General features: G+C 32.7%; 1 protein-coding gene across 1 annotated transcript; it reads right to left on the reverse strand.

The window, feature by feature from the left end:
- Nucleotides 1-950: 950 nt before the first annotated feature.
- Nucleotides 951-4,002, reverse strand: LOC120146447 (protein JASON-like). Its single transcript, XM_039159999.1, has 7 exons — nucleotides 3,922-4,002; nucleotides 3,748-3,796; nucleotides 3,596-3,660; nucleotides 3,271-3,515; nucleotides 2,324-3,047; nucleotides 2,162-2,244; nucleotides 951-1,302 (listed from the first exon to the last, which is right to left on the reverse strand). The coding sequence occupies exons 1-7, from the start codon at nucleotides 4,000-4,002 to the stop codon at nucleotides 1,194-1,196; spliced, it is 1,356 nt and encodes a 451-aa protein (XP_039015930.1). The 3' UTR covers nucleotides 951-1,193.
- Between the last annotated feature and the right edge of the window lie 10,944 nt (nucleotides 4,003-14,946).

Raw genomic sequence — 14,946 nt, forward strand, 5'->3', positions numbered from 1 at the left:
AACTTTCTTGATTTGTCTTCCTTCTCTTCTTTCATGATATAGGTTGATAAGAGAATTGCTGTGAATCCTAGGCCGCCGGGGGGACAACAGAAAAGAACTTTAAGGAAAGTGTTCAAGATAACCAGGTGAACGATGGGAGACAAAGATGAAAAGGAAACGATCTGTTGCAGTCGTAGGAAATAGAGTTGCTGGTGGTGACCGTGATGAAAAACGAGTTATGCAACCAAAGCTGAGTTATGACAAAGTTGCGATCATGTGATGCACAGGGTTTCAGATGATTGTCTAGGAATGAACTAGTATTCTAGTTGATGATTTGGGAAAGAATGCATCTCATTTTGCTGGGCACTGTGTATATTTATTAGTTTTCGATTCAAAGTGTATAACCACTTGCTTTTGGGATGCGTTCCTGAATGCTTGACAAAGATATTATTGTTTTCTATTGAAAATTTAGGAAGATTTCTTCTCCTACTGTACCTTTTGCCTTGTTTCTGCAATTGATTATTTCCTTGTGTTTAGGCTTTTTCTTTATAAATTATTCCAACTGCCATAGTTGGAGGAGGAGGAGCGGTGCAAGGGGAATTAAGAAGAAAATCATATTAAAAAATGATAATGGCAAACTTGTCCCTAAATTATTTAGATTTACAAAAAAAAAGTCCATAATTAAATTTTATCTAAAATTTATGGGTTAAAAGAAAAATTAAATCATTTTATTAATGTGTCACATCATCAAATCGTTAAACCTTTAATAATAGTTTAGGGTAAATGAACACATCTTTATTAAAACAAAACGAAAGTGACTACCAATTAATTTTTTTGAATTGAGTAACTATACTTAAGAAAACTGAAACAAAAGTGACCAACTTTGTAGTTTACCATTTTTATTATGATAAATCATTGCTATAAACGGATGGTCTGAAATGTTTGTAGGATCTATATATTGGTATGAAAAGTTACATTTTCCTCTCTTAACGCGAACGAAGTAATATAACCTTAACAAAAACTGCATGTCATCATTTGAATCGATGACATACACGTCAAGCAGATCTTTATTCCAGCTGAGAATTACAATCAACACAGCATGATTCCCAGAGAAAAAGCTCTAAACTAAATGCCATTATTTTTCTTGATTTTAGACATCTGTGTTTTCATTAAATGTAAACCTGAGATTTCAAGGAAGAGCAAGATATGTATAGTCAGAACGAAACGACAGACTTGGAATGTGAAGATGGTCGCAGCTGAGACTGAGCTGTGTCACCTTTATCAACCTCATCAAGACACATCCTTGGTTGGTCAACATGCTTCCTGTAATGTTGAAACAAAAATTACAGGATCAGAATTACCAGTTATTAAGACAATTTCAACTTCATCTGAATAAAGGATCATATTAGAAGGGACTTGTTAGAGTCTTCCAAACATTATAATCAGACTGAGATAGCCCTCCATCATCTCTTTGAACTATGTTACTCGGTGTGTAAGAGTCCAATATAGGTATAACACAAGTATGTTCTACTTTTTAAGTTTTTCCGTATGTTAGAGCTATATCCGACTGTATCAAGCAGAAACACTTTAAAACCAATAAGAAAAGTCGAAGCTATATAGTTTAGCAAACCAAGGGGTCAATGATGCAGACATCCCACCTAATATCATCCCAAAACTAGTTAATATTTAAACTAGGTAAATGCTTCTGCAAAGTACTTTTCTCACTCACACCCTCAAACAAAGATTATTGCCATAGCCCTGAATTTAGTTAGCTTCTCGCATGAGACCTCGTTTGTTCACGTTTTTGACAGAAGATGTCAAAGCAAAGTGAACATACTTTTTCAAATAATCCGGATGATTACAAGGTAGTATTTATTCAGAATTTTTCTTAGTCCATTGACTATACTCCGTAGATAGACGCAGCTACTCAAACCCAACTTCTTTAGAGAAAACAACATTATCTTTTACTGCTTGGACCACTCTAGATATGAATCTACTTCACGTTTACTAAAATCAATGCCCCACACCAAGATATTTAGGAAAGTAGAAAACAAGAGAAAGCTGATATTTGATTTAGTTACGGAAGTACGACGGGAAAGACACTTCCGTATTGCAAGTGCATAAAATCTAAGCTAATATACCATCATAGGCAATGAATTTAGCAAGCAAAGAGTACACATACCTCTGAGAGATGAGAGTCTCATCTGACAAAGCCTTTTCCAGCCTTTCTTCAAATGGGGTTGCATGCCAACTCACTTTCTGATCCTGCAAACAGGACAAGGATCCATAAAAAATAGGTCCATACTGCAAGTAGAAATAGCAGCGGGAAGAAAAAAAGATTCACCTCCTTGTATTTGGTAGTTGAATTTGGGATTCCATTGCCATCCCACCACTTGGGTGAGATGCGGGAAGACTCATCCTCTTTCCAGTGTGCAGCCACCAAACCAATGATGGGTCTATCCCCTGGGGTTTTACTAATATGAGGGGTTTTGCTGAATGTGACATGAAGATTCTTGTTGGGATCATCCATGGCATTCTGTTTTGGCTTCAACCAAGAAGACAAGCCTCCATCCTCTGAATCTTTCAAAAGTGAAGTTTGTTTCACTCCCACTTCTAGCTTTGGGATGGCATTTTCTAATCGTTCATGAGATTCTTTCAGCTCATCAAACATCTCTTTGGAACTAAATGCCTCTTCCTTCATTGCATTATGAACATATTCGGACCGAATTCTAATCTTCCCGTTTGCCAAGGTTTCCATGTTTGAGGGAAAAACAGTTCCTGGGGTTTGCATTCCATCAAAAAGCTTTAACGGGGTTGGGTTTGGCGAGTGTTTTGATGCACTTAGATAACCTAAAGCTTCAAGTTTCTCTGGATTTTGGCCAATATTTTCAGATTTAGAAGAACCATCAGATTCAAATTCAAATTCAAACCGAACAGACTTGTTGTTCTTTCCATAAGCAGAAGTTGAGATGACATCGATCTCGACTGTTTTATCAGTAGTCATAGCCTCACTACCTTCAGTAGAACTCATGGCAGACATCCCAGTGTTTGCTGCATCCGATATACAGCTAGAAAAGAAAGAAATAGAACCATTCAATCGTCAGCCAGCCTTAAAATTACAACGAAGATGTATCTCAATATCACACAAGAAAAATTTGCAGATGGAAATAGTTCTGTTCATTCTAAGATAAATACTGTCATCCGCAAAACAATTCTGCTTCAATGAGAAGCCGATTCCATATTTTGATTACTTGACTAATATTCTGAAGGTTAGAAGTTAAAACCGTTAACCTGCTAGGAGTGTTCTCCGTAGAATCCGACCTCTCCAACGCCTGGAAAAGTTTATTTGGAGTAGGTGGGTGATCAGATTGCTTATCCAACTTAAACTTATCAATGGGTGTGTTTGGAAGCCATGAACGAAATTTAGAAGTCTCTGAATCTACAACACAAGGTGGGGACTGTTTAAACTTCTGAGATGCTTTGCGAATTGCAGCCGGAGTCTCTGGTATTGTGCCACAAGCTTTGAGGAATTTTGCCTACGGGAAGCTAAATAATTTTAATTGATTCGCATCGAACATTTAAAAAAAGTCTAAATCAAATTGCTCAATGAAAATACCTCATCCATGAGACTTTTATCAATTTGTGGAGACTCCAAATCCTTGGATGAAGAATCTCTTTTCTCTTTTACAACCAAAAGAAAAAGAACAATATTGAAATTAGCTAACTCGACTCATAACATAGAGAGATATTGTGTATAGATATACTTACCACCATCAACAAAGAGAGATGACAACCGATCTCGAGAAACTGCATGTTCCTGACCAGCAAAACGGAAAATATAGAAAGACTATGAAAGAAAATGTTTCTTGAACTGAATTTTCCGAGAAACCAAACAAAGGTATGAGAGAACTGGGAAAAAGAAAGTGAAAAAGTAAAACTCACGATGGACTTTGACAAGGAAGGGACTATATGAGGGCGGGAACGATCGTTTCTGACGCCAAAGCATTGGAAGAAACACCCCATAGCTCTGCACACCGTCTGATCAAGAAATCTCACTGCTGATCTCGTGATTGTCCCTAACCCTAACTCCCGATTCAGGAAACCGCATACCATTTGATTTATTAGATTTTTGGTTTTTGGATTATTCTTCCAGAACTAACAACCGCTGATTTAACAGAAAAATGGAGAAGAAGGAAGGAGTGTTGTGGTGTTGTTTTTTGAATTTTGAAATTCAAGAAAGCGAGGGAAATATTATTATGATTTATGGCTCTAATTGTTAATTAAGAAAAAACACACTACCAAATTAAAGCTTCTCAGCTGTATGATTTGTCATTTGCACTCGCTGCATGGGAATGCCACGTATGAAATTGTTCAATTGTGGTACTTTAAATTATTAAGAGTGTGTTTGGTTGGGGGAATGTGAGATTCTCATGGGAATGGAATCCACATTCCCCCGTTTGGTTTGCCATGAATGTCATTCCCAGTAATCTTACATTACCAATAGTGGATTTTTTGGAGTATATTACCGGGAATGTCATTACCTCTCTTTTCTTAAGTATTGTTGGATTATCAACGTTTTGGACTAAAATGCCCTTAAAAAAATTTCTTACAAAAATATCATTATCTGTCATTGAATAATAAAAATTCTACGAAGGTTAAATTACAAATTTATCCTTAAACTATTTTAGATTTATAAAAAATTCTATAATTAAAATTTTATATGAAGTTCAGAGGTTAAAATAAAATTTTACCCTTTCATTAAACCTTTCTATATTTTTAATTTTGTAAAAAAAAATTATATAAATTTTATGAATTTAAATTTTTTTAAAGAAAATATATAAATATTGTTCAACTTGTTACAAAAACAAATATATAATAAGGACAATTTGGTTAAATATACATTCCAATAATTTTTTATTCCTTTAACCAAACACGGTAATCTTAGATTCCTGCTAAACCAACCAAACACAAAATACAACATTCTCAGTAATTTTATTTCCTAATAATCTTTTATTCTCACTGATAATCTTACATTCCATAAACCAAACGCACCCTAAATTAGTCCTATACCAGAATGATAATAATGGTGTAAGGATAGCGAGTAGAAAGTAGATTGTAAAATTGAGCAGGTGAACCTGTTATAGAAGGAACGCCCTTATACCATTCTTACTTCTCACTATTAACGCTTATTAGGCATATAATCATAATTTGCCGTTTGGCACTAATATTTTTTTTATTTTAATTAAAATTTCCCCTCTTATTTAAATTGTTGAGACCAACTTAGAAATTATACATGACATCGGTTTTGGCCTAATCACATTTTGAAATTTCCTAAATCAGATTTTTGGCCTTCGAATTGGTTAGAATGTTTGTTTTATTTTTTTAATTTAAATTTTATTCATTTTTTTAAACATAAGTACTAATTTTATATAAAAATTTGAAGGAAAAATTAAATTTTATTGACAATTTCATTAAAAATATGTTTAAAGAATAGTAAAGGACAATGAGTGATTTTTCAATGAAAATATTTAATTTTCTTAATAATTTATTTAAAAAATAAATTTTAGTTTTTATATTTATAATTTACATTAAATTGGATAACTATACTAAATGTCAATAAATTTTAAGTAATATATTGTTTATACAACTGAACTTTTAATTTCTCCAATTATAACATTGAATTATGGTTTTGACTTCAATTATGTTATTAAACCGCTAAATTTTAACAACACGATGGTGTGGATGTTTCTTTTTGTTATTGTGATCATGTGGACAAAATGATATCGTTTTTGCGACAACTATTGATGCCGAAAATGATGTTGTTTTAAACACTAATCTTTAGGGTGTGTTGATTTTTAACACTAAACTTTTAAGTAGTTTACTTTTTGGCATTGCACTTTTTTGGTCGCCCTCGGTAGCCAATTACCAATCGTCCTTCGCAATAAAATTAGTACTAAAATATTTTTAGTTTACTTTTCTTTCTTCTCTTAAAGTTGATTTTCTATGAAAGCGACTCAAAATTGATAAAAATTAAACAAAAAAATCTATCATTTTAAGGGTAAAAACGACTATATTTTATTTTAGTTTTTTTTAACAATTGCTACCTAGAGGGAGGGGGAAGGGGAATTTTGCTCCTAACAAATATTGAACCCATAACCAAGGGAAAGAGGAAGTGTCAACTGAGAACTTTTAACCATCTGCTCTAAAGGTTGTTGACTATTCTTTAAAAGGTATAACCTAGTATTTTACTAATAAGGATTTTTCATATTAACTTGTTACATTTTAATAGATACATTATACTCTAAAAGGATGAGAACTTTTAACTCTTAATAGTCGATGGACTTAACAAAGTAATACTCCCCCTTATTTTAACACTTGAATAATTTTAAGATTTTCTTTGAAAATAAATTTTGAAATCAATGTTGAAAAATTTCTCCCCCTTACTTTAACACTTCTCCCCTTTAAAACATTTTAACACTTACCACTTCTCCCCCTTTTTGTTAAATCAAAAAGACTCAAAAATCGATTTAAACAAGGTTTTGAAAAATATAGCCAGTTAATTATAAGTAAATAAGATTAAGTTACTAAGATCACAATCAAAAGAGAGATTAGCTTCATAATCAATATTCATAATCAAAATGTGAAATGACATAATTGGTCATAATGAACTAATATGATGCAAAAATTAATAAACATTAAGCTCATAATAATAAAGTTAAAATCAAACCAAATATATATAATAAGTTCAATCAACCAAGCATCCAAATCATAACTCTTAACAAATTCAAACATTTAAGGTTCCAAAATTAACAATCCATAAACATCAAAAACAAATATCAATCCAAGTTTGAAATCCAAGAAAGCATGGAAAAAGGTCTAGTCCATCGAAGGGTCGGGAGGAGGAGGAAAATGAGCTCGAACTTCAAGAGTGAGAGCGTCCATACGTTCGTGCATCTCCCGCTGAAACTCAGTAACCTGAGACTCCATGGAAGCAAACCTCAGATCAAACGATTCTAAGAAAGATCAAAAATATAGTGGCGTTTGATCTTCTTGCTGTGCTAGTTCCGGTGCTGGAGGAACATCATCAGGAACTTCTTCATCGATATCTTGCATGAGTTGTTGAAGTTCTGGATCATCGTCTACAGCAGGAGCCGGAGGAGGAGGAGCACGAGAAGAACTAGGAGCAGCTCGTGAGGAACTAGCTCCCTGAGTTTGCTTAGAAGGTCGAAATACCCACTGACCAGTTACCTCGGCTTTTTTCAACGAAATGAGATTGATTGGGTTTTGAAGAGGAATAGGATTGTCAAGAGAGACGTCTAGACCGAGTTTGATAAAAAGGTTACTAAGAAGACATCCATAAACTAATGTTTCGACATGTTTTGAAGGAACAGTGTTTATGATATCCACTAGTTGACTAAAAATAATGTGGGGCAGATTTATTTTGTTTTTATTTTTGAGACAGTGCATCCACCATAAATCCATAGCACGTAGAGTAGAGTACCTACCTCCAGATGGTCTAAACCCCCAAGAGATCATCAAATGAAGAAAACGATCGTGATGAGAACGTAGAGTACTAACACTAGCGTTTGGAACATATGGATAATCCACAGTTTCATTCTCATTAAATAAACCTTCGTCATCTAACCCAAAACGGAAAGCTATAGTCTCGGGATCAATAGTAACATATTGTCTTAAAAGATATGATCTGATTGCTATAGTCCCACACTGAGTATTGTTTTGAATAAATACCGCATTAGAATAGAAAATACGGACTAACTGATGATAGACAATAGGTTTGAGACGAAACATTTTATCAAACTTCCAAGTTTTAAGAATCGAAAGGTATTCGAAGTCAATATCTATCATGTCTTGACGAGAAGGAATACGCTCTTCCCGGATTCTATAGGATTGGAAAGACTCCATGTACCTATGGTACAAGTCGTCTCTACGACGCTCAGGGTATATTGAAACAAAGTCCTAAAAGACTATTAGGTAGAGGAGGAACGAGATTTGGAGGTCGGTTTGAACGACTAGATGAAGTCCTGGGGCGCTTGGGATTAGACATGGTTTAGGAATCGGAGTAAAGAATATAACCTGTAATTTCGAAAAACATGTATGCAAAATAATCAATCCCAAAACTCAAATGAGTCCGCAATAATTCAAGGTTATTTAAACCAAATCCTAATGGGCATAGTTTTTGAAAAACTAATTAGCAAACAATGTTTGAAACTTATAATATGTATAGTTTTTCATGAAGACAACATAATTAAATCAAAAACATCAAATTTAAAAATTAAAATCAGAATTTCAATTTTTTTATTTCAAAAATTCAAAAATTTATTGAAAATTTGTGAGTTTTTGATGAAATTAGTTGTAAAATCTAGTTTATAATCATCAAACAATCAATGCTCGATATAATGTTCATCCTAGAACTAATATAAACTAGTCCTAAGATCAAAAATCAATAAAATAGAGTTTTTGAAACATTACCTTGAAAATTTTCGGATTTGAGGGAATGTGATGTTGTTTTGCACGATTTGATGATTAAAGCAGAATTAGGAGATGAAAAGCTCAAAGATTCCGACAAAATTTCGTTGATTTTGAGCAAGAAGAGATTTTAGAGAGTGAGAGGGATGAGTGGCTAGAGAAGTTTAGTTTTTAGGGTTTGAAACAAATGAGAAAATAAGCCTTTTAAACCCAAAACCCAACGGATGCATCGATGCATGACCCTGTGCATCGATACACATTCAAGGCGTGCATCGGTGCACCTTCATGGTGTATCGATGCACATTCAAGGGGATGCATCGATGCACTGTTAAGTGCATCGATGACTAAGCACAAAAATGTCAAAAATCCGTTTTAAACACTCAAAATGCTAAATCAATTAGCTCTAGTGGTATTGACAACTCATATATGGAAAATTAATCATGTTCAATCAATCAATTTAATCCTTAAACTACATTTGAACATAAAATTAATTTTCACCAAATAAAATAAACTCCCCCTAACTAATAGTAAAGAATGTAATCAAAAATTATTATTATAAGCATTTTTCATTTATTCTTGAAAGTGCTAAAATTATTTTAAACACTAAGTGAAGATAGGTTTGTTAAACCTAATTCTCTCCTAAGTGTCCAAAATCTTTCATTGTCTAAAGGTTTTGTAAAGATATCCACTAATTGGTGCAAAGTATCAATAAATTCTAGAACTATATATTCCTTAGCGACATGGTCTCTAATGAAGTGATGTCTTATTTCAATGTGCCTAGTTCTAGAGTGTTGGATGGGATTTTTAGTGAGACAAATAGCACTAGTATTGTCACACTTTATAGGAATGGTACCTACTTCAATTCCATAATCAAAAAGTTGTTGTTTCATCCATAAAACTTGTGCACAACAACTACCAGCTGAAATGTATTCTGCTTCTGTGGTAGATAATGCAACACAATTTTGTTTTTTTGAAAACCAAGAAATCAACATATTTCTAAGGAATTGGCAAGTACCAGAGGTGTTTTTCTTATCTAATTTGCATCCTCCATAATCCACATCAGAAAAGGCATGCAAGCTAAAGCTATAGTCTCTAGGATACCAAAGTCCTAAATGAGGAGTGTCCTTAAGGTATCTAAAGATTCTCTTAACAGCTAGTAAATGTGATTCCTTAGGGCATGATTGAAATCTAGCATATAAGCAAACACTAATCATAATGTCCGGTCTACTTGCAGTTAGATAAAGCAAAGAGCCAATCATTTACCTATATAATTTAACATCTACACATTTACCTCCTTCATCTATGTCAAGCTTTTGTTGATGAGCTCATTGGAGCACCATGAGGTTTCCCATTTTTCATTCCAGACTTCCTGAGCATATCCTTGACATATTTAGCTTGATTGATGAAGATGCCATCTTTTCTTTGCTTGATTTGGAGTCCCAAGAAAAATGAGAGCTCCCCCATCATGCTCATTTCGAATTCACTTTGTATTAGCTTAAAAAATTCTTGGCAAAGAACATCATTAGTAGAACCAAATATTATATCATCAACATAAATTTTAACTACTAATAAATCTTTACCTTTATGCTTTAAAACAATGTAGTGTCACCTTCCCTTTGAAAAACCCTTTTCAATTAAAAAGTTTAACAATCTTTCATACCAAGCTCTAGGAGCTTGTTTTAAACCATAAAGCGCTTTTGTCAATTTAAGAACATGATTTGTAAATTTTAAATCCTCAAAACCTGGAGGTTGTTCCACATGCACTTCTTCCTTTATAAAACCATTTAAAAATGCACTTTTAACATCCATTTGATATAATTTGAATTCATGAAAACATGCAAATGCTAATAACATTCTAATTGCTTCCATCCTAGCTACGGGAGCGTATGTTTCATCATAATATATGCCCTCTTCTTGAGTATACCCTTGAGCAACAAGTCTAGCCTTGTTTCTCACTATATTACCACTTTCATCAAGCTTATTCCTTAATACCCATCTAGTACCTACAATAGATTTATTACTAGGCCTTTCAACTAATGTCCATACTTTACTTCTCTCAAATTGGTTTAACTCTTCTTGCATAACCATAATCCTATGTTCATCATTTAATGATTCTTTAATATTCTTAGGCTCTATGCATGAGATAAATGCAACATAATTACAAATATTTCTAAGAGAAGATCGAGTTGTTTCCCCTTTGGATGGATCACCTAAGATTTCACCATCCTTGACATAGTTATACTCTCTTGGATAAGATATTTCCCTTTCTTCAATGGTTGGATTCTTGAGAGGATCATGAGTTTCCTCATCTTTCGTTTCTTCCTTTGATGATGGTTCTCCAACGTCATGTCTAACGTCATTTGTATTTATAACACCTACATCATCATTCAAACAAGAATCCTTCCTCGGAAGGAAATTATCATCGAAAACAACATGTATAGACTCTTCTACAACTAAAGTTCTTTTATTAAATACTCGATAATCTTTAGAATTTAAAGAATAACCCAGAAAAATTCCTTCATCACTTTTAGCATCAAATTTGCCAAGATTGTCTTTACCGTTGTTCAAAACAAAACACTTACATCTAAAAGAATGAAAATAGCTAATGTTAGGCTTTTTATTTTTGAAAAATTGATATGGAGTTTTCTTTAAAATAGGCCTAATCATTACTCGATTAATAATATAACAAGCGGTATTTGTGGTTTTCGCCCAAAAATATTTTGGCAAATTATTTTCACAAAGCATGGTTCTAGCCATTTCTTCTAAAGTTTGATTTCCTCTCAAAAACTCCATTTTGTTGAGGGGTTCTAGGTGCTGAAAAATTATGGCTAATACCATTAGAATTACAAAAATTAGTAAATCCAAGATTTTTGAATTCAGTTCCATGATCACTCCTAACACTAGTTATAGAATAACCTTTTTCGTTTTGGATTACTTTTGAAAACGTGATGAATTTTTCTAATGCTTCATCTTTAGTACTTAAGAATAGAACCCAAGTATATCTAGAATAGTCATCTACCAAGACAAATGCATATTGTTTTCTACCCAAGCTAGTAGTTCTAGATGGCCCAAAAAGATCTAAACGGATCAATTGTAATACTCTACTAGTTGATACATCATTAATGGATTTAAAAGAAACTCGCTTTTGTTTTCCTTTAGCACAAGCATCACAAATTTTATCATTATCAAATTTTAGTTTAGGTAACCCTCGAACTAAATCACCTTGAATTAGCCGTTGCAAAACACTCATACTAGCATATCCTAGTCTCCTATGCCATAACAACTATCATGTTCATCCTTAGCAACTAGGCATAAATTAGTCATATCAATAGAGTCTAAATGCACCATGTAAATGTTTCTTATTCTATGACCAACAAGCATAATCAAAGTAGATGCAATGTCAATCAATTTTGCAAACACTTAATTTAAAAATAAGACATTGTATCTTTTGTCAAATTCATCTAATCGGATTATGCTTTAATCCATTCACATACAAAATATTATGCAATATTGATTATCGAGATTAAGAGCACATGCATAAAGTTTTTGAAAATATTATGCATTAAAACTTTATAATATTTAAAAAAAATATGCATAATTATTAAGAAAAATTTAAGGTCAAAATTTTGCAAAACCAAAGTTCTTGAAAAATCGATATCAATTGTTAAAGAGATATCAATTACATTTTAAAAACAATTTTGACCAAAAATTAATATGATGAACTAGAGTTTATAAAACATTACCAAAAATTACTATGTTCATCATACAATATTTTTCAACATACATGAGATAAAACATAATCATTTAGAATTATTTAACATTTAAAACATCACACATGCATAAACTAAATGAGAAACCAAATAAAATAATTACATTAAGTTTAGAGGTTACCCATTCCTTTTTCATGTGTGGCTAGAGCATCTTGAATATCATCATCTTCATCACCATTGCTCCCACACACCTAAAAGAGACATTTAAGTAGATTTTGGTATCCAAATTGCTTTGGATCATTGAATGTTAGTTTTAATGCCCCTTGTTCCTTTTGGAACCCATACTTGTCTAATTTTAAATCTTTTTCCTTTATTTAAAGGACAAGTATGTTCCTTATAACCATGATAATGACAATGTGAACATATTGTCATTATTGAACTAGATGAATTATTTAAAATGATCTCTTTTTCTTTTGTTAAGCATTCAAGCTTAACTTTCAAATCAAAATTTTCTTTTTCAATACTTTCAAATTTCATTTTTGAAAGCTCTAAATCCTTCTTCAAGAGTTCATTTTGATTTTCAAAATCCATTTTTGTTTCTAGAAGAAGTTTGTTTAATTTGAAAATTTCTTTTTCAAAGTTTTCAGATTTTAGTTTTGAAAGCTCTAACTTCTTTTTCAACATTTCATATTGTTTTTCCAAGTTTGTTTTAGCTTTCAAAAGAAGATCATTTTTAGCTATGAATTTGGAAATCAAATTCCTATATTTGGAGTTCATGGTCTCAAACTTTGAAAATAATTCATCATAAGCATCTTGTAACTCATTAAAAGATTTTGAATTTAATTTATTTGAGTTAGAAGATACATTTGGCTCTGTGAGAGCTAATAGAGACATCACCTTTATTGGTTCTTCTTCTTCCTTGTTTCCATAGATCTCCTCAAGCTTATCCCACATTTCCTTAGCATTTGAACACGAAGAAACTCCTTTATATACATTAGGATCAATTGCACAACACAACATGTGCATAGCCTTTGTATTTTGTTGAGCTTTCTTCCGTTCTTGATCACTCCACTTCTTTGCCTTCTTTGTTGGAGAAAAATATCCTTTCTCGATCATCATCCAAGCTTCCATATCAAATGCTTGGATAAATATCATCATAAGCTTCTTCCAACGACGATAATTTCTTCCATTGAAGTGTGGAGGCACGTCAATTGGTCTGGATTCTTCCATGGAGAATGAACCGGAAGTAGACGCTATCTTTATCGATTTAACTCTTTCCAGATCTACTTAAGAGGCGGTTAAACCTTCAAATGAGTCAAGCTCTGATACCAATTGTTGAGTTAATCGATCGACGGAATCGACCAAGAGGGTGTGAATAGGCAATTTAAAAAGTTTGTTAAAGCTTTTGCAGAAAATTGAAAATAATTAAACAGCGATTTAGAGTGGTTCGACTTTCTCAACCAAAGTCTACGTACACTACTTTAGCTATCTACACTAAGGATTTTCCAACAAATTCACTAATTTGTTCATTCTTTTAAGGACAAAGAGTAACCTTACAACTCCCTAAAGAATTATACCCCAATTCTTGAGCACACTCTTTTTCAAAGAGAAATACACAAATTTGCAAACTTACAAGGAAAACCTCACAAGGCAATATGTTTGCACAATTCTAGAACAAGATAAGAACACTTAAAGATGATTACAAATGAGCACAAAATGTGTTCTTGAAAGCAAAATGAATATTGAAAGGAAATTTGGCTTGATTTGCACAAACTTGATGTTTGATGCTTTATCTCTTGTTTCTCTATGATTTCTTGTTTCTTGTTTTTTATCAATGGCTTCAAAACTTGTTTAAATACTCCTTCAAATGATTCTGAACGTTGGGTATGGTTAGTGGAGTCAATATAGTTGTTTAAGTGTGAAAACAATTAATAAAATCAGTTGGGAGCGTATGTGCATCGATGCATACCCATGGTGCATCGGTGCATCAAGTGTAAAATTCAAATATTTTGACCGTTGAACCCTTAGTACATCGGTGCACTAAGAGTGCATCGATCCATAAAATGCATTCGATGTTTCAAAATAGCCAGAGTGCATCGATGCATGGCTTGTGCATCGATGCATCAAATGCACTGAGTGCATCGATGCATGGTATGTGCATCGATGCATAAAATGCATTCGATGTTCAATTAATTCCATGGTGCATCGATGCATGGATTGGTACATCGGTGCATCACTTTGGAAAATTGATTTTATGCTTGATTTTGGTTCAAAATACTTTGTGAAAATTGTTTAAAAAATAGTTTAAGTATAAAACACAATTTTACACATTTAGTAAGGTTTGAAATTGATCTTGAAAGACTTGGAGTAATATTTTGATATTCGATTAATTAAATCGAATATACTTAGAAACTCTTTTGTAAAATCTTAAAATTCATTTATACTTAGTTTGTTATATCGAAACATAAAAAATGTTTGACCATAGGGAAGAAAATAGGGGAAATGCTGAAATTTTTTCTATGGTCTAGAATTGATATTAAATGTTTTCTATGTGATTTGAAGATTAATTTGGATCAATTTGGAACCTTGAGATAGAATAAGGGCTATTTTTTAAGTTTTGAGAATTGAGGGACATTGATGCATAAATGTGTAAATTGGAGTATTCAATGTTGAATTTTAATTATAGAATGTTGGAATTTTAAGTTAAATAAGTGATTTGGGATCAATGTGCAAATTTGGATAAATTTGGTGATGGAATTTGAATAGTCTC

This window comes from Hibiscus syriacus, unplaced genomic scaffold, assembly GCF_006381635.1.
Source record: "Hibiscus syriacus cultivar Baekdansim isolate YM2019G1 unplaced genomic scaffold, ASM638163v2 tig00110926_pilon, whole genome shotgun sequence".
Classification (NCBI taxonomy): Eukaryota; Viridiplantae; Streptophyta; class Magnoliopsida; order Malvales; family Malvaceae; genus Hibiscus; species Hibiscus syriacus.